The following is a 25,902-nucleotide window of genomic DNA, read 5'->3' on the forward strand; positions in this document are numbered from 1 at the left end:
TTTTCAAATGTGAAATAATATCATTTTTCCTAGTCAAATAGTGTTTGGCATGTGCTGTTTTGTTTTTCAAGAAGAAAACATGCTTTATGATGACATTTAGACTCATACCTCTTCTCTGAGTGAGATTACTGCATGTGAGACACTGTTCTGCTGTTCAGTAATAAGAAAAGTACCCCATCCTTAACGACCTATAGACATTTTAAAATTATGTGTAGATTGATTTCCTAGTGTGTACAAGATATAAAATAAATAGTATCTCTATGAGGAGGGAATGACACACAAAAAGATTAAGGAAGGTGGTAGCTAGGAGTATATGCAAGAAAAAATTTGATATCCGAACAAGGAGTGAGTTTACTTGGGTAAAGCATCCAGTTGGTGAATCCTACTCTCTCTGATCCCTCTGATGTTGCGGAAGTGCCACGTGAGTATTCCATTTAGTCTTTAATCATGTCATTATATTTGGGAAGTACTCTATCCATATTTTGTCCCTATTAATATAAGGATCATCCCAGGTTCTAGGCCATTCACTGTTACACTGTTACTGTACACAAGTAAAAGTAAATATTCCATGGCTACAGTATAGTTGCCCCTTAGGAGTCATTTAAATGTATATTTTGACATGGAGTCATACTTTCTCTTTTTCCAGCTTTGAATGTCAATCTCAGATAAGAGTTCAGAAGTTGCATTATAACACTGACCTTGATTAAGCTGTTTAAAGAATGTCTTAATATTTAATATAATTTAATATGCATCTCTTCTGCCTTTGGTAACGTAATTTCTATCTTCATTTTGGTTTCAGCTCCATTTCTGTAATTATCTTGCAAATTTTTTCTTAATACAGAAATATATTGTTATGCCTTAAAGATACTTGCTGTGAAGCAAATATCTCCCCACAAGAAATAAAATATTCCCATTCATTATCTGAAAATCCAAAATCGAAAATGTCCTAAACCATGAAGCTTTAGAGTATTGATCTATGCCTCAAGTGAAAAACTTCATACTTGGAATCATATTAAGACAGGTTGCAATGAAAAAGAGGCTTGTGTAGAAGTACTTTTAATATCAATGAAGATATGTCAAACCTGGATGCCATCCTCAGAAGGCTCAATTTGAGAGATATGTGTGTGTGTGTATAAATCTGAATATATATCTGAATATATATTCAAATATAATTGACTTATATTCAAATTCATTATATGTAATTCATGTTCAAATTCATTATAATTTATATATGTAAAAATCATTATATAACTGAATAAAAATGAATAAAGTTTAAACATTTTGAATAAGCATCCTATTAATGTACCAGGGAATGGAGTAGAAGATGACTGAATTGCTTGGGTCCTCGCATCCTTGTAGGAGACTCAGAAGACTGGTCGGACTCAACCCTGGCCATTATGGCAATTTGATTATTGAGCCTAAAATAAATGCATAAAAAGAGGATAATATTAAATGCCAATAAATTGATAAATAACATATATCCTATAGTCTATTGATTACGGGATTTTGGATAACATTTCCTAGCTTTCATTCATAGTGTTCCATAGCATTGATGGACTTACTATGGTTTTTTTTAAAGATTTATTTATTTTTTATTGTGAAGTCAGATATATATACAGAAGAAGAGAGACAGAGAGGAAGATCTACTGCCTAATGATTCACTCCCCAAGTAACTGCAATGGCTGTTGCTGCGCCAATCCAAAGCCAGGAGCCAGGAGCTCTTCTGGGTCTCACATGTCAGTGTAGTTCCCAAGGCTTTGGGCTGTCCTCTCCTGCTTTCCCAGGCCACAACTAGGGAGCTGGTTGGAAAGCAGGACTTCTGGGATTAGAACTGGCATCCATATGGGATCCTGGCACATTCAAGGAGAGGACTTTAGCTGCTAGGCCAAGGCATTGGGCCCCAGATTTACTATGTTCAAGATAATATTGTACATGTGCATGGATGCTTCCATTAGTGAAACTAAATATATAAAATATACAAAGGGCATTTATTATGCTACAGCTTTCAAAATCAAATTCTTCACTTCATGGTAATATTGCTTTAACAATAAACCTGAAACTATCCTCAGTCTTGGCTATGCTTACAACACATGTTTAGCAATAAATTGACCTTAAATTTACATAGCAATGAAAATAATGCATACTTGATGCTTTGCAGCTCTTATACAAACTACACTATGTAAGAGACAATACTCTTCTCAGACTTCCTTGTGGTACTCTGTAATAAGATGAGGTGACTTGAAACAAATGATGATGAGTTAACACTGATGAGCAGGTACAGTGTTTGTTGTATATCTTAGGATATTAGTGGGCCCTTTGAAAAAGAAAGACAAGTAAAATACATTTACTAAATTAATCCCCTGCATGTTCTTACTGAGAGCTTGTTGAAAAGTTTTGGTGGTTTGATCCAAAGTGGATTGGGCTTCCAGAAAAAGGAGCTGGAGAAACAATAATGATTTCAGTAAGAGTTTTCAGTGTATTTTTTTTTTACCTCTGTCTTGACCTTTAATATGGTATAATCAGAAACTCTCTTTGTTGTCCATATTGTTCTGGATTTTATTGGCCAAAAAGATATTTACATTAGTAAACAGAGTCCTTTCATTTGAAGTTGAATCTTCAGCCCATTTTCTTCTCAATTGCAATGTAAAATGTGTGAAGCTAGTGAAGTTTTTTTCTTTTTGACTACCTAATGTTTCTTAAAGCTGCAATTATGCTTAGCTAAGGTAACATTCAATTGCCTGTTAAATCAATCAAACAGCTCAAGTTTTTATTGCCTATGAATATTTAAAAAATGTATGCTAGATCCCATTCCTGATTTCAGAGTGTGGGTTTGCATTCAGATAAGTAATAAATTATTTGCATCACTTTAAAGACATCTTTCTCTCTTCATAATCATATGACAGTACATTTTCTACCCACAGTAATGATTTGAAAGACAATTAGTAAACCAGGAAACACCTTCAGAAGCTATACACAATTATATAATACTTGCTTAGGTTCCCTAGCCATCAGGGAAATACAAATGAAAACCGCATTGAGGTGCCACCTAACTCCAGTGAGATTGGTATACATTCAGAACTCCACTAATAATACCTGCTGGTGTGGACTTGGAGAGAAAGTTACCCTCCTTCACCGCTGGTGGGAGTGCAGGCTAGTACATCCACCATAGAAATAAGTATGGAGTGCAGGCTAGTACAACCACCATAGAAATAAATATACTTAGAGACTTGCAAATAAACCTGCTATATGACCCAGCTATCCCACTCCTAGGAATATACCCAAAGGAAATGAAAAGTGCATATAAAAAATGGATCTGTAAGCTTGTATTTACAACAGCACAGTCTACAATAGCAAAGACATGGAAACAGGCCAGATGCCTGTCTAAAGAGGAGTGATTAAAGAAATTGTACATCTATCCCATGGAATATTAGCCATTAAAAAAGAATGAAATTCTACCATTTGAAACTAGAGGGTCCCCCCTAGAGACCATTATGCTCAGTGAAATAAGTCAATTCCAAAAGGACAAATACTATAAGCTCTCTCTAATACAAGAAAACCATCATGCAAAATTTAAGTTCAATAACCCTTTCCATGCAGTTTTTGCTACATCCCATGTATTTCGATGTTTTTTATTTCATTTTCATTTCTTCCAAATATTTCATCTTGTTGAATTCATTGGTGTCTCATGGATCCAATGGTGGCATCATTTTACCCAGGAGACTTTTCTTTTTTCTTTTTGTCACTCATGAGTTGATTATTCAGTTACATGTGTTTTTGACTCCATGGTGCTGAATTTTTTCTTCTTTTTGTCTTTGTTTTAGCTTCGTATCTGTTGTTGACATTATTTCATGGCTTCTCATTTAATGGAGTGTATAGTGATGGTGTAATAGAGATTATCATATAAAAAATGTGAAGATAAAATCCAATAGGCAGCCCTACTTCCAAATCAAAGATAGATTCCCAATGAAACCATTGGGCATATGGGATGCTGGACTGTCTGGCACTGTCTGTACTAGCAGTGTCGAGGCATACTTAAAGACTGATGAAATTATGACCCCTTGTGAAGTATTACACTATTGAAATGATATACGGGAAATCAGTTGGAGAGGGTGGGAACTTGGGGGACAGTAATCCCAGACCCTACAGAATTGTACCACAAAATTAAAATGAAAAAATAAAAGACAAAGTAATATTACTTAAAAATATTCATAAAATACAAGAAATAAATATTAAGAATAGAAATGTTATTTGTTGAAGGGTAATACAAAACTTTGGCACCTAATTTATCACTAACAAAATGAAGAGTAAAGTTGATACGACTTTCAGAAATAAATAGGAACAAAATATAACAATTCTAAAATGTGTAACTTCAGAGTGTATAACACAAAAATTAGCAATCGTAATGAAGATATATATTACTACATGAAAATTATAGTAAATTTCAGTGCCTCTTTTATTACACCAAATAAATATTATGAAAAACAAGTAACTACAAATTAGGTGTAAAGATCATATACGGAGTCCAAAAGCCAGGGTGCTTCCTATAGAGAAGCGTTATTGCATTCTACATCCACGGGAGCAATATTCCTTATTAAAATTTAAATAAAAGATTTTACATAAAGAGAACAAATTTCATGCATGATGTAGCACAGGTTTTTTTTTTCTAACCATACAATTTATTTTTCTTGAAAAGGCAGATTTACAAAGAGAAGGAGAGACACAGACAAAGGTATTTCATATGTTGAATCACTTCCCAAGTGGCTACAATGGCCAGAGCTGAGCTTATCCAAAGCCAAGAGCCAGGAGCTGCTTCTGGGTCTCCCATGTGGGTGCAGGGTTCCAAGGCCTTGGGCCATCCTCCACTTCTTTTCCAGGCCATAAGTAGGGAGCTGGATGGGAAATGGGGCCACCAGGACACAAACTGATGCCCATGTGGGCATTTAGCCACTTGGCCATCATGCTGAACCTTCATAATAGAGTTTTAAGAGTATGATGATATTTTTTTTATCCTACCCTGCCTGTCTTTCTGCTCTGACCTCACTTCTTTGTTTCTTAGTTTCCTTTTGATTTTATAATAACATAATTTCAATTTATTTTATAATCCCTAGTTTAGTGTTCTACTAAACAAAGGATTCATCAAGTAATAAATAGGAAACCCATTGTTGCCCATGGATACTGGCAGTAGTATATATAAATAAAAAATCATTTGATTCATCAGACTGTCAATTTTGTTCATATATATTACATATTTTTGTACTCTGTATATTAGTAACCACAAGCCAGGGAAAACATGGTATTTTTCTTTTGCACACAACCTGTTTCACTCATTATAATCATTTGAAAATATGTTCATTTTGTTGCACAAAATAATATTTTATTCTTTTAGGACTCAGTCATAGTCAAACATGCAATGTTATGTTATATCACAGTTTCTTTATCCAGTCATCTGGTGCCACAGAGTAGAAAATTACAGTGCTTTACCACTGTGTCTGCCCCTTGTTATATATATATTTTTCCTGATTACAGTGTTGGCTTCATAAAAGGAGTTTAGTAAGATTCATTCTCTTTCAATTGCTTGCAATACCTTGAGAAATACTGGGATTAGTACTGTGACAATTTGGGGATTCACCAGGGAAACCATCTGACCCTGGACTTTATTTTTATTGGGAGAATCTTTTACTACTGTTTTAATGTCCATCTTAATTATTGGTGTATTTATAAACAAATTTTAAAAATCCTGTATGTCTAGAAATCCATAAATTTTTCTAGATTCTCTAATTTTAGCATATAGCTGTTTATAGTAGTTATTAATGATTCATTTATTTCTCTGGTATCTTTGCTAACATCATTCCCTTTTTCATCTTTGTTTTTTTGTTGTTGTTGTTTGGGCCAATGGTGTATCCATTTATCCATTTTATGTATTTTTTTTTTAGAAAACCGGCTCTTCATTTGAGTGATATTTTGTATCTTTTTTGGTTTAGGTTTATTTATTTTTCGTGTACTATTCCTTCTAGTTTAGGGTTTGATTTTTTTTTTTTGGAACCTTGAGATAAATTGATTATTTATTTGATTCATTTCAAATTTCTCGAAACAGGTAGTGATCGCAGTAAATTGTCCTTCTAAGACTGCTTTTGCATTAGCTCCTAAGTTTGATTTGTTGTGATGTTATGTTCAGTCATTTCTAGGATTGATGAAAATGATACCTAGAGCTTGAAGATGTTAAAAATCTTTCCACAAAGAACATATCAGGCTATGATTGTTTTATCCTCAAATTTGAACATGCTTTCAATGAATACATAATTCATATCTTTAGTGAACTGTTCCAGAGAATAAAATGCATAAGCACTACATATGGCTAGAAATTTAAGATGAGCAAAAATAGCATTCACCCAAATATAACAAAAACAGTACAGGAAGCAAAATCCCATGCCAGTAAAATTACATGGATAAGTAGATAAAAAAATGTTTTAAGCCGAAGAAATGAAGTAATTGCAAACTTGATATGCTTGTGTATAAAAACAATTTTTAAGTTTCATAATCTCCATATGCACTCTTGCTGTTTTAAACATTGTCATGGATTTAATCATAAGTTACATCCTATTGATACTGAGAATATTATTCTGACACTTACTTCTTCCCTCAAATTTAGATCAAATGTCTATCCGCCTATTTTATATTTCTACTCAAGTATTTAAGAGACTGTCCAAACTCATCATAAGCAGATGGAATCTCCAATAAAAGTTGATCAAAGAAATTTTCTCTTGTTAATGATGACTTTTACATTTTCTTAGGTGAAACCTTAAATAAATACTGGCCTCTTGCTATCTTTCCCAACCTCTCAGGGATTGCAAGTGGTTTCAGCATTCATACACATCATCTGGCAGGTAATGAGTGGTATAACTTATAAGTTGCCAGTACCATTCAAGTATTTTCATTTTCATCATATTAATGTCCACTCTGAAATCTGTACTACAGAGTCCGTAAGAACGACATCAAAAATATAAATATGCTGTCAAGCCAGGAAGTAATATTAAACCTATATTCCATTGAGGAAGTCATGTATCTTTTTTAAAAATACTTACTGTTCCTCTCTTTGGCTGCTGAGCTACAGGTATAATTTTTAGGAAAAAATCCCACAAATAGATATAGGTGTAGATAGTATATTATTGTTCATACTGTATTTAGTATGTTTTGAATACATTCCATTTTAATAGGATATGCATTAGCAAGGCAAAATGTATTTAAAAATAAAATGTCAGGAGCTAATGGATGTTTTCTAAAATGGGAGGGTTAACTAGCTAAGAATTAGCTGTGTTCCAATGTGTGATACCTCTCTTGGGATTTAAAAAATGTCACAATATTTTTAATTTTTCTTTGAAGTTTGCTATATATGAAATTCACAACTTAACATATACTGTTTAAAAAATTATTTTTATTGGAAAGGCAGATTTACAGGGGAGAATCAGAAAGGAAGATCTTGTATCCACTCTTTTACTCCCCAAGTAGCCATAACTGCTGGAACAGAGCGAATCAGCTGAGCCAATCCAAAGCTAGGAGCTGGAGTTGCTTCTGGGTCTCCCACATGAGTGTAGGGTCCCAAGGCTTTGGAGCATCCTCTACTGCTTTCCCAAGGCACAAGCAGATGGCAGAATGGGAAGTGGAGCAGCCAGGGTACAAACTAGCACCTATAACATGTCGTTACAATTGTAAGGTGAAGATTTAAGCCACTGGGCCACTGCACCAGACACACAACTTAATGTATGCTTAAAGAAAGAGTTGTCACTAGCAGGATTTGTTAGTCTGACTTGCACTTTTTTTTTTCATTTCTTAATTATAATTGTCTGTTTTAAAAGTGCTGACCAGAGACAAAGGGTAGAGAAGAGAAGTGTGAGATTATGAAGCACAAAAAAAGAAGAGATGTGGAATATGTTTGCTGAGGGGGAAGAACAAAAGGAAATTTATCTGAATTGCCTAATAAGGCTGATGTGTTCCTTATTTTTCAGTTTAGGGCAAATTGAAGCATGTTAGCCTAAGGGAAGAGGTAGTTGACATTGTGTATGGAAGAGCAAAGTTAAAATGGAATCATTGACCTTGGAAGTAGGAAAGAGAAAATTTATGTAATATAGAGATACTACGAAATGGAAAAGATTGAGGATGACAAAAATTATCCATGACACATTCCATCCATGACAGAGGGATAGACTTTGAGACTGTAGAAAATTACTGGAATGAAAAAGGATTAAAGGACTAGAGAACTGATGCCATTGAGGAAGTGAGAGCCTAAAGGATTTGAAATAAAAGCTCTCTTTTGGTACAGATGAGTCAAACAGGCAGAGGGAGCAGCAAACAGTATTGAGGACTCAGTAGTAGACAATAAAAGGCTTCGCAGTGGGAATAGTTTTCTTTCTCCCATAGTTTTCTACAAAAAGGTGATTTCAGAATCACACGTATTCTAGCCACAAAGATGATCAAAGATAACTGCTTCTGTTTTCTTTGACTTGTGTATCTATAATGAGGTTGATCATAATCTGAAACAAACAAGAGGCTCAGCTTCAAGCCTTCCAATTACATGCATACTTAGATGTTATTCATTTGATCATGTTTGTTCACTCTGCAAGTATGTCACTGTGTCCCAGTACCTCTAATTAGGATTTTCATGTATTGCTTTTCTTTCTCTAACTTACCCAATTATTTTAAATTCTTATTTTAGCCTTTTTTTTCTGCTGGCCATTTTGCCCAATTTAGTATAATTAAACTCATTTAAATAATTTTCAGCGCCCAGTGCAAAAACAAAATGTTCAGTCCCCATAAAGAATTACAAGGAGCATTAAACAAAGCATAGGTTCTTTTAAACATGAGCCAGTGTTTATCTCCACAGGTTGTGTGAGCATGACGCCAGATCCAGGTATCATTGGATGTGTTTATTTACTTTTACATCTAAATTATGTTTGAAAATGTTAAGATATTAAAACTTAAACTCATCTTTGTAGTATTAATTTGCTTACGAATATTACACTGGGAAGATCAACCAATGATAAATTAATATTTTGAAAAGTTGTTTTTAACCTTATTGTTAATATGTTACTAATGCGTATACCGCCAAGTATTGTATTTCTTCATGATTTAAATTTGGCACTTTATTTCCTTATAATGGAGGAAAGTTATTAAATATCTTGAATCTTGGCTTTCCTAGATTGATTGCTCTGTGATTAAGCTATTCTTTATGTAAAAGCTGTACTGCAAGCAGATTGTTATGCCAAACATCTGTATTCAAGGTGAAATCATTTTTGAGCTGAGTAGTGGACTATGCAACTTGCTCTTATATTAACATTAATCAAATAATTGGCAAGAGTGATTACAGTTTTGTGGCACAGAAACTTATGTAATATTTACATAAGAGTGATAAATTCAGTACCCTGGCTCTCTCTTGATTTTTAATGTAAAAAGAGCCATGAAAGTATATGCTACTTGCTTTTCAATTAGAAATAATTCTGTACCTTCCTTATTTGTTGTAATATTTTGATATCTAAAACAGCAGCATGTGCTGTTTTAAGGATAATTGTGTTCTACTTCAGAGATTCAAAACAGACAAGAGCATGTAAGCCTTGATAAGGAAAATATCCATGGTGAATGTGTTTCATTTTCTTGTTAATCGCCATTAATTACCAATTTGTTTATTTAATAAATACTAAATCCCTCATTATCTTTAAATATATTCTAGTTTCAGTAATTTGTTTTTCCATGGGCACTTTTGTTAAGATTTCTTAACTCTAAAAAAAGAGCAATTACATATTTTGTCTGACTGCATGCCCAAATATTATCACATTAGGGACACATACATGCAAACATGTATAAATTCATATGTATTATCTTAATATTTAATGTTTATGTACCATATATCTAGTCTCAACAAATTGTGATTGCGTTAGTAGGGTATTACGGTAGTTTTAGATTAGTATGAGCTTCCCTTGAAATTTCTCAATTTTGTGGTTGAACTTGTTCCTATAAAAAATGAACGAGAGGATCTGACACCATGGCTCAACAAGCTAATCTTCACCCTGTGGCACTAATATGCTTCATGTCCACCTCCAATGAAGCTCTCTGCTTATTACCTGGAAAAGCAGTCAAGGATTGCCCAAGAAGTTCTCTAGCTCGCTCTCTTTCTCTGTAAATCTGCTTTCAAGTAAAAATAAATACATTTCTAAAATAAAATAAAATAGTGCCTGGCACAATGGCCTAATGGCTAAAATCCTCTCCTTGAATGCACGGGGATTCCATATGTGTGCCAGTTCTAATACTGGCAGCCCTGCTTCCCATCCACCTCTCTGCTTGTGGCCTGGGAAAAGCAGTCGAGGATGGCCTTGGAACTCTGCACCCTCATGGGAGTCCTGGAAGAGCTCCTGGCTTTGGATTGGCGCAGCAATGGCCGTTGAGGTTACTCGGGGAGTGAATCAATGGACGGAAGCTATTTCTCCCTGTCTCTCCTCCTCTCTCTCTATATCTGACTTTGCAATAAAAATAAATAAATCTTAAAAATAAAAAAATAAAATTGAACTGGAAAGAAGTAATATGCAAATTTAAAATATTTAACATTAGAACTTAGGAATTATTTGCAGAATATGATATGGAATAGACTAGTAAATTAACATTTTGAGTGATTTTTAAAATTACAATACTCCTTTTAAATTTATTGTCCATATATAGTTTCACAAACATGAAAATTTTTATAGATTTATTTTATTTATAAGGTATGAACAGAAGAAAATGATGGTGGGGAAAATGTACCTCGTTTACTGGTTTACTCTACAAATGGCCACAGCAGCTATGACAGCCAGAATCCCAGCATGTGCTTTCAGTCTCACTTGAGAGTGCAAAGGGCTCAGTAGCATTAACAGGGAGCTGGGGCAGAGACAGACGGGATTTGAACCAACAGTCTGAAATGGGATTTAGGAAGATGGCAGTTAAACCTGATATATTACAACACAGGCATAACGTTTTTATCTTTAATGAAAACTTGTGGGTAACTTGACTCATCATCATTTGTAATTTGTATTATAAAACCTGTAACATAACTATAACTTAACTAAAACTTATATAGTATCATTGTTAAGTACGTATGTGTCTTAATCATTTTACTTTCCTAATTTTTTTGGTTGATTTCAACTCTTTTTTTTTAAAATAATTTTGATTGTTCTTTGATACAATTTAGTTGGCAGTGTGTCTTGCAGAGTATGTCCAACTTTTTCTTACAGAAGTTTGATGGTCTCTGGGTGTAGGTTTAGATTTTATTCCATTTAAATTTTATCTTTGTGTATGCCAAAAAGTATGGGTCTTGCTTCTTATTTCTACATGCTATTAGTCAGTTATCCCAACAACATCTATTGAAGAGACCTTCCTTTTTCCCAGATTGTTTTCTGTTTTCTTGTCAAAGATTAGGTAGTCGTGGATGTGTGGGTTCCCTTCTGGATTTTCTGTTTTACTCCATTGATCTACCACCCTGTTTCTGTACCAGTACCAGGCTGTTTTGATCACCATTGCCCTATAATATGTCTAGAGATCTGGGATTGTGATACCTCCTGCTAGGTTCTTATTGTTCAGGATAGTTGTAGCTATTCGCAGTTTTTGTGTATCCAGATGGACCTTTGCAGCATTTTTTGCTGCATCTGTTGAGACTATCATATGATTCTTGTTCTTGAGTTACATTGTAGTTGTCAAGGGGATGGGTACAGCTCAAAATAAAATGCTTTGACAAAATATTGCCTTGACAAAACTGGAAGAGCCTACAGAATCACCCTGTATGCTGTCAGCATTGTTTTTTTTTTTTTAGATTTATTTTTATTATTTTTTCATTGGAAAGGCGGATATACAGAGAGGAGAGACAGAGAGGAAGATCTTCCGTCCGATGATTCACTCCCCAAGTGAGCGCAACGGGCCGATGCTATGCCGATCCAAAGCCAGGAGCCTCTTCCGGGTCTCCCACGCGGGTGCAGGGTCCCAAAGCTTTGGGCCGTCCTCGACTGCTTTCCCAGGCCACAGGCAGGGAGCTGGAAGGGAAGCGGGGCTGCCGGGATTAGAACCGGCGCCCATATGGAATCCCGGGCGGCAAGGCGAGGACCTTTAACCACTTGCGCCACCGCGCCGGGCCCATATGCTGTCAGCATTGTTGCAAACAAACAAGTGAAGGAACAGATTCTTGTGAAGAGGACTACTGTGTCTATTGGGTATGTTACACATTTATAGAGCTGAGTTAGCTTCCTGAAACATATTAAGGGATATGATCAGATGGAAAGAAACCAAAGAGACATGTGCTTGGATTCAATGGAGGCACCATCCTGCTTCAACCTGGAAAGCCCATTTTGTCAGAGTCACTAGAAAAGAGTCTCAGTTAAAGAACCTAGGCCCTATCGTTTAATGGCATAATATGTGTATTAAAGAAGACCTCTAGCCTCAAAAAAAAAGTCATAGAATATAGAAATTCATCCATTTGTTTCCCTGAAAGTATCAATATTGTACCATTCCTTCATTTTACCAAGTTATTTTTGTTTTTGTCTGCAATGTAATAGGGCAATTTAATAGTGTTCTTTGAACTGCTGCTTTTGGTTGTGAACTCAACCAATTGCACTTACCTGTCTGTTCTTACTTATCTCTTATTTAAGGCCTCAATTCTTTAAACTTCATCTTTGTAAGTCTTCTCAGTTGTAGCCATCATTGCAGCCATACAAATGGGAGGATATTGACCCTTGTCTTTTATCTAGCAAGAGCCATTTGCATGTTTATGCCATCACTTCTGGGCGATGTAAATTTATTAAATTAAAAATTAGCTTGCTCTAGATTGATCGAATTTTGCATTATGCCGACAGTTGCATTGGCAGGATCAGACAAAATGATTTTACCAGCCTTATATGCCCTGAGAATGAGATGTTTTCCATCTCTGGCATGAATTTCCTTTTGACTACCTCTGAATTTCTGATTTAATAAATGTTGATCGAGATCAGGGAACTGTATATAGAAAAGATCTCTTTACTCTGATGATGATTCAGGTTCAGAAACCCCTTCTAGGTCTTTAATCCAGGCAGTTTAAGGCAGTCTATTTTCTTAATGTGCTCTATCTCAAATTCATTCCCACTGTGGACTATTAACTTTTTCATGCCTATCCACTGCTCATCACAGCAGGTCATCTTGGTATTGCACAGAAGATACTCATTTCCAATTGCAGAACAACTAACCAAGCACTGGGAGAAAAGAGTTGCTCTTCTTAGCCAGCTTCAATTCTCTGTTGGAGTGAAATACATATTTTGTAGCAAACCACAGCAAACTTTCCCTGGCATGTAAAGAGCATGGCTGTGTACCTCAGAAGGCAGCCTAAAGCCTACGCTATGTGGAGCAAATATTCCCTGTAAGAAAGACACTAAATATGTCTGCATGGGTGTAGATACTGTCCACACCTTAATAACATTTCTGCAAATGAGGTCATAGCACTTGAGTTATGTTTAATTCTTCCCCATGCTAAACTATTTCACAGCAGTGATTTTTGCTAATATGAGAGAAAGATGCTGTTGGTAAGAGAAGATTAAAAGAGCTCTGGAGTCACTTTGTGTCTCTTTGAGTCATGAATACAAGCATATTCCATGCCAAATGATCGTGGTCACTAATAAGAAACTGAGTGTAAATGTACCATGCTGTCAATATTTATATGTTTCTCATGCTCACATTAGCATATGCAATTATTTTGTACTCCAAACTACTTCTCTAACACTGTAAAAATGTATTTGGGATGCAGAAGGAAAAAGCAGCTGTTCCTGTGTCTATCTCCTGCTGTTGAATGTACACTTCTAAGCCAAATGGATCATGTCAGAGCCAAAGGCCCTAGCAGGAGTCCCCTTCTACAAAACTGTAGGTTTGTCTATCTTGTAAGAACCTTGAGATAAAATAGTACAGATATTTGCTGAGCTAGACCTGCGAACTTTTTCAGCAGAGTGTAAATATGTAGGATGACAGAAAACAATAACCCTACTCTGTCTTGGACCTCAACTTCTTCAAAGTCATGCCAGTCATCATGAGTTTGTGTGATAAAGTTTGCAAATCATCATGCTTTTGGACAAAATGAAAAAGGTCATCTAGACTTCCCAGCAGGGTGAGAGATTTCTCTAGCTTTTGAGAACTTCAAGTTCAAGCCTGTCTGAATAACGATCAAGTACAGGGGCCATTAACATCCAGAATACTTTATTTCCAGATAATCTAAGGTCTGTGCTTACATAAAAAGAGATCCAGTGAAGATATCTGGGTACATCCGAAAATCACCATTTCTGCGTTTTAAGTCTGTGTTTGAAGCTGCCTGATCGAACAGTGGAAACTGTTATTCAATCCACTCTTGTAACCTTGGTTAGCTGTTCTATTAAGGAACCATGACAGATGTACTTCTCATGTATTATTTCAATTACAGGAGACCAGCAATTTTGTGTTCAGAATTATTCTGAGAATCTGGATTTATAAAGTGTGACTTTGGTGTTACCAAAGAGTCTTACATTCTGGGAGCTTTCTTACATAACTGTGCTGATAGAATATGATTGCTTTTATCAATGAACTATCTACTGACTAATTTATTTACCTGGCAGTGGCTAATTGCCTTAGAGCTCCTAAGCTAACCTCTCTGTATTTGGTTTTCATAGAGTCTTTCTTAGTTGAGTACTTTTTCATTTAGTTATTTACCTATGCATGTCAGGTAAGAAACACAAGTTACAGGAGTTTTTGTATTTGTCTTCATTGTCACTTGTTCCCTTTTCTCATACTCTATGCTTACATTAGGGTGGGTGATTGCATTTTGTGGCTTCCTAGAATGACGGAAGCAACTGCCATCAATCAGCTAAGCTGATGGATGTCTACAGGCTTGCTTTTGTTTCTGATTTCAGTTTATCGCTACTATGACTTGATGTTATAACCAGATTTGGATGTTGTATCCACATGTGAGGTTTATATGTTGCTTGAAATTGTGATCTTAATCATAATAGAAATTATATGTAGATTCTGATTTTTCTCCACCACTCTACTTCAGGAGTTTTGGTCATATTTGAAGGATCTGTGATATCAATAAGTATTTTAGTGCCTACATTTTAGACTTTCATCTTATAAGTAAACTTGAAGGGAGAGAGCAAGTTGATATTTTACTGGAAATTTTTATGGACTGCAGTGATTTCTGAAGTTACTTTGTGAAGGCTCAGAGAAGAGAAACTCTATAGATCCTTTCCAGGTCTTCTGAATTACATTTCCATCCATTTATCATTGAAGCTAAAATAAGTCATCAATTTATTCCTGTCAGGATAGAAGACCAATTTCATTTTTCTACTCATGAAGATGAATGAATGCATCAAAAATCCAGAAATGTCCTATATGTATACATATGTATTACTGCACGACTCATTGACCATTCTATCAATGTTCTACTTAAACGTGTCGGCTATCTGATGACAAGTTGCGTTGATAAAGTGATTCCTGAACATTACTTTCAAATATACTTTCCTCAGAGGTCACAAACAAACTTCAGTGACCTATGAATATCTCAAACCAAAGAAATTCCATCTAACCATGACACAAATGTTTTTAACATTTATATTCTTTACATCTAAAGGAAATTATTCAGAGCTCTCATATATTGTTCCAGGTATTTGGTTTTTGGGTTCTCTCCCCAGTGCTTTTCAGCACCATGGCATACATGAAAAAAAAAACCCTTAGTAGTCCCTTCTGTAGAATGTAATCTTGCTTTTGTGTATTATAGAATAATATACATTTGAACATATATCACTATTTACAGATCTCTATAGTTATTGACACATTCCTAGAAAATATATTAACATTATTCCATAAAAATAAATTATATGACAACACACCCACAAATTATATCTAGCATAAATGTTCTAAAACCGCCTATTATTTATTTAATCTGTACTGCCCAAGAACACAGTGATGGGACCTCTTTTCTTTATGAAACAAAAGAAACCCGGGAAAACAGCTATTTTGATGGTTGCTGAGACTGAACGCTGGTACATTGTTTTTCCTGTCGTACCATTTTATTCTTTTTTCCATTGTTTTCCCATAATCTGCATTAAATTACTTTTGCAAAAACTTAACTGTATTCATCTGGAAAAGAATTAACTCCATAAGCTCTCTTAAGCATGTGTAGATATCGAAACATTTGAATGAAGTTTAGTGATCTTTTTTTTTTTTTTCCTCTTTTGATATTGTTCTTTTCCGGGATAGATTTTTAGGGGTAGGGATTCCCCACTTTCCTTCCCCTTCCTTTTCCCTATTTTCCCCTCTCACCATTTCCCCCAATATTATAATGGTAGTATAGTCGTTTAGTAACAGTTGAAACTTGAACATTCTGCTGTTTAAGTGTATGGCATTGTAGGTGTAGTCAATGGTAGATAATCCAGTATCAAGCTGTCAAGGTGTATTTAACTGATTTGTTGAAAGTCTTTTGATTTCAGGCAGAGATGCATAATGTAGCGCATCTTCACTTCCCAATTTTTGCGGGTATTTTCACTTTCTTAGTAATATATTAAGGTATGTAAAATAGAGTAATCAACCTCAAAGACGTACAAATCATCTAAGCAGATTTTCAAATTTTAGTTTCTTTGCAGAAGTGCTCAATAGCTTTAAAAAGTAAACATTGTGAAAAACTTTTTCTAAGATAGTATATTCCCCTCAGTCTTAAAAAAATTACTGACTTTTGGCAGGCCTCCTTCAAGACTTGAAAATTATTGTTTTCCTAAAACTAGGAAATTTTCCTAAAATTAGATAATTGTTCAGTGGGCTTCTCATTTAACAGGCTATTTTATGTTTGATATAAACACTAGTCAACATGTGGGTAACACATATATAACCTATATAGATGTATCTGCAGCGTAGACCTTGCTGGATGTTGCAGGAAATAAAAGCATCCACACATCTTCCTTGGCCTTGTAATCCTGTAACGCTGTGGTTTCGCAGAGTGAGTCACAGAAGCTCCCCGTTCTCAGGTCTGTCCTTATCTCTTTGTTTTTGTGCTTTCAATAGCCATTTTCTAGTGTGGGTTTTTTTTTTTTCTTGCATGTTTTAGCGGTTGTGTTATCTTTTATTTTCTTCTATTTAGCTTTAGTAAGGACACAATTTGTGGAATGTGTTTATAGTTTTGATGCATAGATTGTACCGAGTTGGGCATAACCAAAAGATGGCTTTTCCTCAATGATTCTTGATGATGATTCTTTATCAGCACACTCTGCAGGTTTGATTGTGTTCCAGGGTCTGTGCAACTCCAATTTTATTTAGGTTAAGGTTTTGCTTTTATATTTAAGATTTTTTTCCATGTGTACCTCAAGATTAAATTTTGTTCTGGTTGACTTGTCTTGAAGGGCAGAGCTGATCATCTTTTTACTTGACCTGGGTCCTTGCCCCATCTGGAGCCTATTATTGTGCATTAGCCTGAGAAGTAGGAAGGAAGGAAAGGAATATGGCTGAATGCCTCCTATTAAACATTGTTTGGTAATGTTTGTGTATTTTGTATAACAGGACACGGATATTGCATTTCTTTGGTGTAGAAGCTTGCACTTCTAGAGAGGTCTCCAGCAGTCTCTTCAGTCTTTCCATTTCTTTAATGTGGAATTTATGTTCTCACATTTTTTTACTATTTCATCTACACAGTTCTAACATGCTGCTCAAACATGATTTACTGCCACTTTACCTATCAAATTACTCTTGTTATTGTTGTTATTATTATTATATGCCAACCAAGTGCTGTGGCATATAGGCTGTTCTCTTTTTATTAAGCAACCATGTCTATATTTTCAAAAGATGCATTTATTCATTTTTATTGGAAAGGCAGATATACAGAGAGACAAGAGAAGAAGATCCTCTGTCTGCTGGTTCACTTCCCAAATGGCAGCAATGGCCGGAGCTGAGCTGATCTGAAGCCAGGAGCTAGGGCCTTCTTCTGGGTCTCCCATTTGCATGCAGGGTCCCAAGGCTTTGGGCTGTCCTTGACAGCTTTCCGAGGTCAAAAACAGGGAGCTGGATGGGAAGCGGGGCTGCCGGGATACACTGTCAAATGTCTGGGATTCTGGTGGATGTAAGATGAGGATTTATTCACTAGGCTACCACACCAGGCCCAGCTAAAATGTGTCATTACACAGGAGAAAATAATAGGATGCCAAAATCAAAATATTTTACATGTTCATGCTACACTGATCAGCTCTTACAATTACATATCTCTTTTGCTATAAAATAATGATATATTTGATATATTTAATTTAAAACCAGTCACACAGTATCTGCTCTTTTTCATTATGTCTATGATAGAGATATTAATAAATATGATTTAAATAACATCAGGGTAGTTTTTTTTTTCCCACAAAGATGCTGAAGGTTTTTTGCTTTTTTTCCCCCACAAACATTATGATGGCTTCTAAGCAGCTGCAATTCCTGAGAAAATGACCCATCTTGACTTGCAAGAAACCACATGCCTTCTGAGCTTCTTATCCTCTGAAGAAAACTCTGTTTTAGAATATAAGACTGACTAAAGGGTAGGTCTTATAATAAACCAGCAGTTATTGATTAATACAAAAAGTAAAAAAAAAATGTGATCAGCGACTGTGATCCCTCTGATACCTGGCACACAGTCAGTACACAAGTGTATTTTGAGTAATCGGATGGAGACAAAGGTTTATGAAAGCCCAAAGAATTCAAAATGTGTCTTAAGCACACATTTGCTCCAACTGCTGTAAAAGGTAGCTCCACAGGGGTCCCCACAGCAAGAGAATGATAAACGAAGACCACTTGCTAAGCTGTCTGCACACTTGGACTTCCCCAGTCATAACTCAGACATTGAAATCGTCTTTCTCAACTTTTCCACCTAGAATAAATGCAATAGAAAAAAATGTCTAGTAAAAGAGGGAACAGAAAATAATGAGACTCTTCCACTCTCATTCTTAGATCTCTAAAATATTAAAAAGGAATTATTTGAGCAATGCAAACAAACAGACTGTGAATTAGATTTCTGAAGTGTATTTATTTTTAGAGTGTTGATGTGGAAGCCATGTTTTCTTATTTGCGTGTTATGCAGCCAGGACAGGGATTGTTGCCAGTGTAGAATTGCAAATCTTAAAATTTTTAGCATTACTCAACTCATGCGATGTGAAGTTGAATTGCACATTTTTGAATTTTCCTGAAAAAGCGTTTTATTCTTACATTCTACTAGATATTTCCGAGATTTGGTTTCATTCTCCTTTAGATACTGTGTGTGATTTCATTCTACAAAAAATGCTCTTGATGGATATTTTTTTTATCATCTGAAAATCCCAATTGTAAGGTAAATAAAACTGTAATTTATCAGCAGGTCCTGTTTGGTATTGAAAATACTCACATTCATTATTCATTTTCAATCATGTGTTTAAGCATATCCATTTAAATGAGATAAATATTACTTTTCATTGAATTTAGCAAGCATAATACAATGTGAGACATGTAGCTGTTCGTAATGAATGTTAATTTGGGACAATGTTCTTAGATAATCTTTTTTCTGTTTTCACACATATATTTGTATTGTCATGCATTTTCCTTTCCAATTGCCATCTTTATTTTACATTCATTCTTCCTGAGTCTCATAACTTATATACCTCTGTTTGAAGTTCTTGTAATGGTTTGGTGCAGATTTCAGTATGTTATATATTTTTAAGTTTTGCTTATTTATTTTAAAGAGACAGGGAGAGAGAGAGAGAGATTATGATCCATTTCCATTTTTTTAAAATTTATTGTCAAAGTGAATTATTGCCCAGAGCTGGGCTCCTCTCAAGTCGGGAGTTAGGAGCTTCTCCTGGGTATCCCATGCTGGTGCAAGGGCCCAAGAACTTGCATCATCCTTCATTGCTTTCCCAGATATGTTAGTGGAGAGCTGGATTGCAAGTGGAACAACCAGGGCAAAGATGAATACTCAAACGACGGAATGTTGGTACCGCATGCAGTGACTATCCATTATATCACAGCACTTGTTGTTCCTAGTATCTGATTTTTAAAGTGAGGATATAGGGAAACTTCAGTTCACTCTGATTAGTTACCATTGGTAGCAAAATTCATGAGGCTTTCATTTTTGCAACCTTTATATTTATTATTTTTAAAGATTTCTTTTAGTTTCATTTGAAAGCTATAGTTACAGAGAAAGGGAGAGGCAGAGAGCGAAGATATCTTCCATCCACTGTTCACTACCCAAATGTCCACAGCAGTTTCAACTGAACTGAGCTGAGCTGAGCTGATGCCAGGAGCCAGGAGCTTCTTCCTGGTCTCCCATGTTATTCCTGGGGCCAAAACATTTGTGCCATCTTTTGCTGCCTTTTCAGACCACAAGCACAGAACTAGATAGGAAGTGAATTAGCCTAGATGTGAACTGGAGCCAATATGGGATACTAGCGTTTGCAGGTGAAGGATTAGCTTTGGTATGCCAATGTGATGGCCCCTCTAGAATCTATTATTTCTTTTTAAAATTATGCATATTTATGGACTTTCCTATGATAGATACATGAATGAATTGTGTGATATTAAAATCAGAATAACTATTTTCTCAAACATTTAGGATTTCTTCACCCTGAAATTGTGCAACATTTTCTTGTAGTTTTTTGATTAGATGGAAAGGTAGATGATAAATACAACACGTCATCATTAGCCTGACTCACCTGTCTAAGATTGCAGCAGTGCCTCTTATTCCCATCACAGTCTAACTTACCACCAAATAATCAACCTTGCTACAACCCTCCCTTTCCTCTTCTATTCTTCCCAGCCTCAGATAACCATAATTTTATTCTGAAGCCCTATGAGACCAACCTTGCTATGGTAAGGGATAAAGGGACAGGATCAGGTTGAACTGGCCTATCTGTGTCTGGTTTATTTCACCTGACATAATTATACCCTGTCGTATCCGTGTTGTTTCAAATGACAGGTCTTCCCCATTTTATGGCTAAATAGTATTTCAATGTGTATATGAACTGCATATTGAAGAGTGGATTATATAAACAGTTAAATAACATTTTAAAATAACAGTTTATCAGTATGCTGGCATATGAAAAATTGCGTATTGTTCAGGTTTGCCTACCAACTTCATTTAAGCGCAGGTCAAGTGGGCAGAGTCCTAGAAAATCTTTTGAATTTGTGTCCCATCAAGGTCCACTGAATGAGATGTTTAGAAATAGAAAGCAGTGTATGCTGTAACTAGTTCAGAGAATTCTAAAATATTGGATTGACATCAGATCATTTGAGTCCCTGAGATAATGAGACAGTTTGTGGAGATCAGTCCCTTTTATTGACTGCCAGGCTCAGCAAAAAGCCACCCATCTGAGGTCAACCCTGCCATCATCTTTTAAGCCATAGAATACTATGAGTGGAAAAAGTTATCTAAAAGGATTTTTCAGGCTAGATAAGTGATTTAATTTTGATTCTGTGCTTTTCAATTATGTTAAAATTTAATAGCATCTATAAAGTGCTCCAAGAATATTCTGTTTGCGGCTGAAGCTAGAGGACGTACCAAATTTAAACAATATCTGAGTAGAGATTTATGACATAATTTGACTGGAAGCTTTGTTTATCCACCTGTCACAATCCTAAAATTGTATCATTAGAGATTGATGAGCTCTGGTAACTTACAGGCAGATTGTTCTACAATACAGAAGCCTCTGATTGTAGTCACGAGCCTTTGTTATCTGAATATATCTGCTGTAACCTCTAGTTGAGTTTTGACTGAGGGGAAAAAGACTTTCATTTGAATTAGATAAAGTGCAAGGTGAGGTCTTGGTCACTGATGTTGCATAGGGTGTTTTAATAGAAATGGAATAGAAATTGTCCCAGATAAAGTTCTATCCTATTCTGATACTTCACACACACACACACACACACACACATGATAGGAGGATTTATTTTCTGAAGGATACATTTTTGAGCAGTTTGACCTCTTTTTTCCATCTTTTGTAAATACATTTTTTTTATTTGTTGAACTTTTCTGTTTTCTCCAATAAAAGTGTTTCTTATCACTATTCATCCAGTAGTTATTAAAGGTATTTGTTTGGAACTAGTATTGTGCAATGAAGAAAATAGCCATGATCCCTGACCTCAGTAGAGCATATTGTTAAAGTACATGCAAGCAGTTAATCAAAATTTATTGCAATATTATATGGTGTGTGGTAAGAAAAATACAAAGTGCACCAGATAACATTAGAGTGGTAAGTAGATCGTGTAATGCCGATGCTGAAAGCTTTATTTAACCATTCTACCACATATTCATATATGGAAAAAAATCATGTTGTGTTCTATAAATGTACACAGTTTTTACTGGGCAAACAAAAAAGTAAACTTACAAAAATCAAAAAGAACACAAGAGTCATATCTTCCGGAACTTAGTGAGTGTCAGATATGCACACCTGCAGGAGCTGTCCTGGTCTCCATGGCAACTGAAGGTAAAAATATAAATTGGTCAATGAAACAAAGCAGGGACTGAATTTCTTCGGAAGAAAGAAACAGCATGTTTAATGCCATGAGTCCAGAGAGAGTTGGTGTCATAGCTGATTAATCCACTTGCTGTGACACGTGCATTCTGTATGCGGGGTGGATGGAGACATGGCCATTGCATTTTTCATCCAGTTCCCTGCTAATGCACCTGGGGAAAGCTGTGGAGGATGGCCCAAGCACTTGGGACCTCACACATATTGGAGACCCTGCCCTAGCCTGGCCTAGTTCAAAAACAGCTGTGACTTTTCTCTCTCTCTCTCTCTCTCATTCACACTCTGCATTTCAAATCAATAAGTGATTCTTAGAGAATGAGAGGGAAGACCAGCATTGTGTTTTAATGACACGACTGCCTGTGATACTAGCATTCCAAATAGGTTCCTGTTCTTATTCTGGGATGTTTCACTTCTGCTCTAGATCTCTGCTGGTGATCTGGGAAAGCAATGAAAAATGGCCCAAATGCTTGGGGGCACTGACACCCATATGGGGGACCTGCATGAATTTTCTGGCAGCTGGCTTTTGCTTGGAAGCTATCTCCATCTCTCCATCTCTGTATCTCTGATTTTCAGATAAATAAGTGATTTGAAGAGAGACAAGTAAATATATTTTATGTTGGGAAATGTATTTTAAAATGTTGCCTGAATCTAGAAGAGAAAGTAAATGCCACCAGCAGGTACTATAGTATGAACACAATTTCAAAGCATACTGAGGAGTATGTTCATCCCTGAAGGCTGTAGTCACTGAGGAGCATTAAGCAAAGAGCCACAATTTCCTTTTCGAGATGATACATTGCAGCTGCTTTGCAGATAGACTACAGATGCCTGGGCTCCAAGCCTAAAAGCTCCCACTGTCCGAGAAGCAAGAGATCATGATGACCTTAAGTGGTGTCGTTACAGTGGGGAGAGTTAGGAAATCGTAAGAACTGATTGATTGATTAGGTGCAAAGCCATGAAGGGCATGCTAGAGAAAGAAGAAATAACGGAAATTATACCTAATACAGATATATATACATATACATATATATCTGCATACATGTGTGTTCATGTAATTTGTGTGTATGACTGCATGTGAACTGAAATAGCAAAATAGAATGAAAAATTGGACAGTTGGGAAGTGACAAGGGGGCACACAATGACCGTATACTTGGTAGAGTGATGTTCGTAGAGGGATTCCACGATAAAATGTCTAGTAGGTCACTGTACATACAAAGCAAAATATGATAATAAGAAATAGCATTGCAAGTTGCCAGCATGTAAGATGTAATCGAACATAAGCATATGGGTACAATTGGAAGGAAAAAATGTGGGACACAATGTTCAAGAAGTCAGTATTTGTGGTGCAGTAAAACCATTTGAAAGCCCTCCCCGGTCCTATAGTGTCACTAGCTTCCAGTTGCTATTCACTTGGTCCAGATGCCTTTTACTTATCTAAGCAACACTTAAATGGAAGTGTTGTGTTATGGAAGAATGGCAATTTGTAATCTTTTCAGCTTAAGAGCCAGCATATATATTAAAATAATATGAAATAATGTCCCATAATGTAAAACCCAAGAGTGTTTATAATCTCCAATCAATGCCTATGGGAAAAAGACACATGTTGTCCCAGATTATCATGTCTGTCCAATGCATTTTAAGGAAAGTTCACATTATCGAGACTTGTGAATTCCCAATGCATTGTCTGCCTCATTCCATACTTTGACAGTTACTCTTTGAAAGGTGAACAGATCCTTGAAGGAAGACTTCACAATAAGTTCAGCTCGCTATTTGCACTTGAAAAGCATTGAATCATCCTAATCATACTTAAAGTAACAATCAAGATTAATTGCAGCTATATCAGGATTACTTATTATTTGTTCTACTTCAGCAGTAAGCGAAATCCAATTGTACAGACAGTTTCTGTAATCTAAATTGTCAAAGAAACCGGGAGGGGGCGGGTAGGCGAGGGCAACACACAGGCAAAGCTGGTCAAAATACTATTCAAAACAAATCCTTAACCAGATAGTTATCTACAATTGTGTTTTTGAAAAACAGTGATTGTGAACAGATTGTATGTGTGTCTCGCTGGTAGAAGTGGATTATGTGTCTTGAATTGGATTGTGATGACGATGACCCTATTCTAAGTAAACCAAATCTCTTCAACTATATAATGAGCTCAGGAGGGACATTTGCCTGGCAACAACAGATTGTAGCCTGAGATGCTTTTGCTCATGTTTTTTTCCAGCCTCTTTCCTTGATGTTCCTGATACTGTGGCTTTCTTTTCCTGCAGTGTTCCTTGATCTGGTAGTTCTGTGTGCTAATTGTATTTTCTTATTCATAGGTTTTATTTTTATGAGCAGAGCTGAATGAGTGGCAGGAAGCTGCGAAATCTGTCTTACAAAAAGGTGATTGTGGAAGAGTCCAGAATATCTTCATTTGCTGTGCGGCAGGATTGTGGCAAAAAAAAAAAAAAAAAAAAAAAAAAAAGTATTTACGCTTCTGACTGATTCATTCTTTCTGCTTTTTAGGCCGTAAGGAGGCAAAAGTTACTTGAACAGAGTATCCAGTCTGCCCAAGAGATTGAAAAATCTTTGCACTTAATTCAGGAGTCCCTTGAGTTCATTGACAAGCAATTGGCAGCTTATATTGCTGACAAGGTGGACGCAGCGCAAATGCCTCAGGAAGCCCAGGCAAGTACACTAGGGAATGCCCTTCGGAGCTTTATTTTCTTTATGATATGAATCATCTGTTGCTTAGTGTTTAAAAAAAATTCTTTGAGCTAGTTATGCAGTGTGCAGGGGGTTATTTTTATTGTCTGATTTGGCTATTTGAAGGTAAGTGGGGAAAGAGGATTGGTACTCTTACACTGTATTTTTTTTTAAAGTATGTAATATAGGAGTTCAAAATAGTGATTCTTACAAGGCAAAGCGCCGAGATGTGGTGTGTATCAGTCATTTTAAACTATAGTAAAACTAAAGGAAACTATAGCAATGTAAATGACAAAAATATTTTATAGCACTGTTGAAACACTTTCACAAGTTTTATCATCAACTCCTCTTTGTCATGTGGAATCACAAGTCATGTGATCTCTGGTTCAGTATTAATGTGTTACAAGTTGTGAACAGTATTACTTTATGCATGATTATGCTGATTGTACTCACATGTACACACACATGCCTACAGCTCTTCAGTCAAGATTATGAACTAATTTTGAACTTATTTTCTAGAATGTGACTTAAAATAGTAGTGAAAAGAAACCTAAGTCCGCAGTAGCAGTAGGTGGATTTAGATCACTTAAAAAGGTATCTTCTATTTGGGAAATCTTTTAAACACTTAAAAGCCTCATAGGCATTATTCATTTAGCATCTTCAGAGTTGCTTGCCAATAAATGAATCTAGCTATTTTTCAAAT

At 35.8% G+C, this 25,902-nt stretch overlaps 1 protein-coding gene across 1 annotated transcript in view; it reads left to right on the top strand.

Moving 5' to 3' along the window:
- Positions 1-25,902, top strand: part of DMD (dystrophin) — a 1,921,612-nt gene that overhangs the window by 757,962 nt on the left and 1,137,748 nt on the right. Inside the window, exon 30 of the mRNA XM_041000021.1 lies at positions 25,020-25,181. Within this exon, the coding sequence (XP_040855955.1) occupies positions 25,020-25,181 (162 nt within the window). The remainder of the gene's footprint in view (positions 1-25,019; positions 25,182-25,902) is intronic.

Source organism: Ochotona curzoniae, unplaced genomic scaffold, assembly GCF_017591425.1.
Source record: "Ochotona curzoniae isolate NIBS_2020 unplaced genomic scaffold, NIBS_Ocur_1.0 contig_1274, whole genome shotgun sequence".
Lineage (NCBI taxonomy): Eukaryota > Metazoa > Chordata > Mammalia > Lagomorpha > Ochotonidae > Ochotona > Ochotona curzoniae.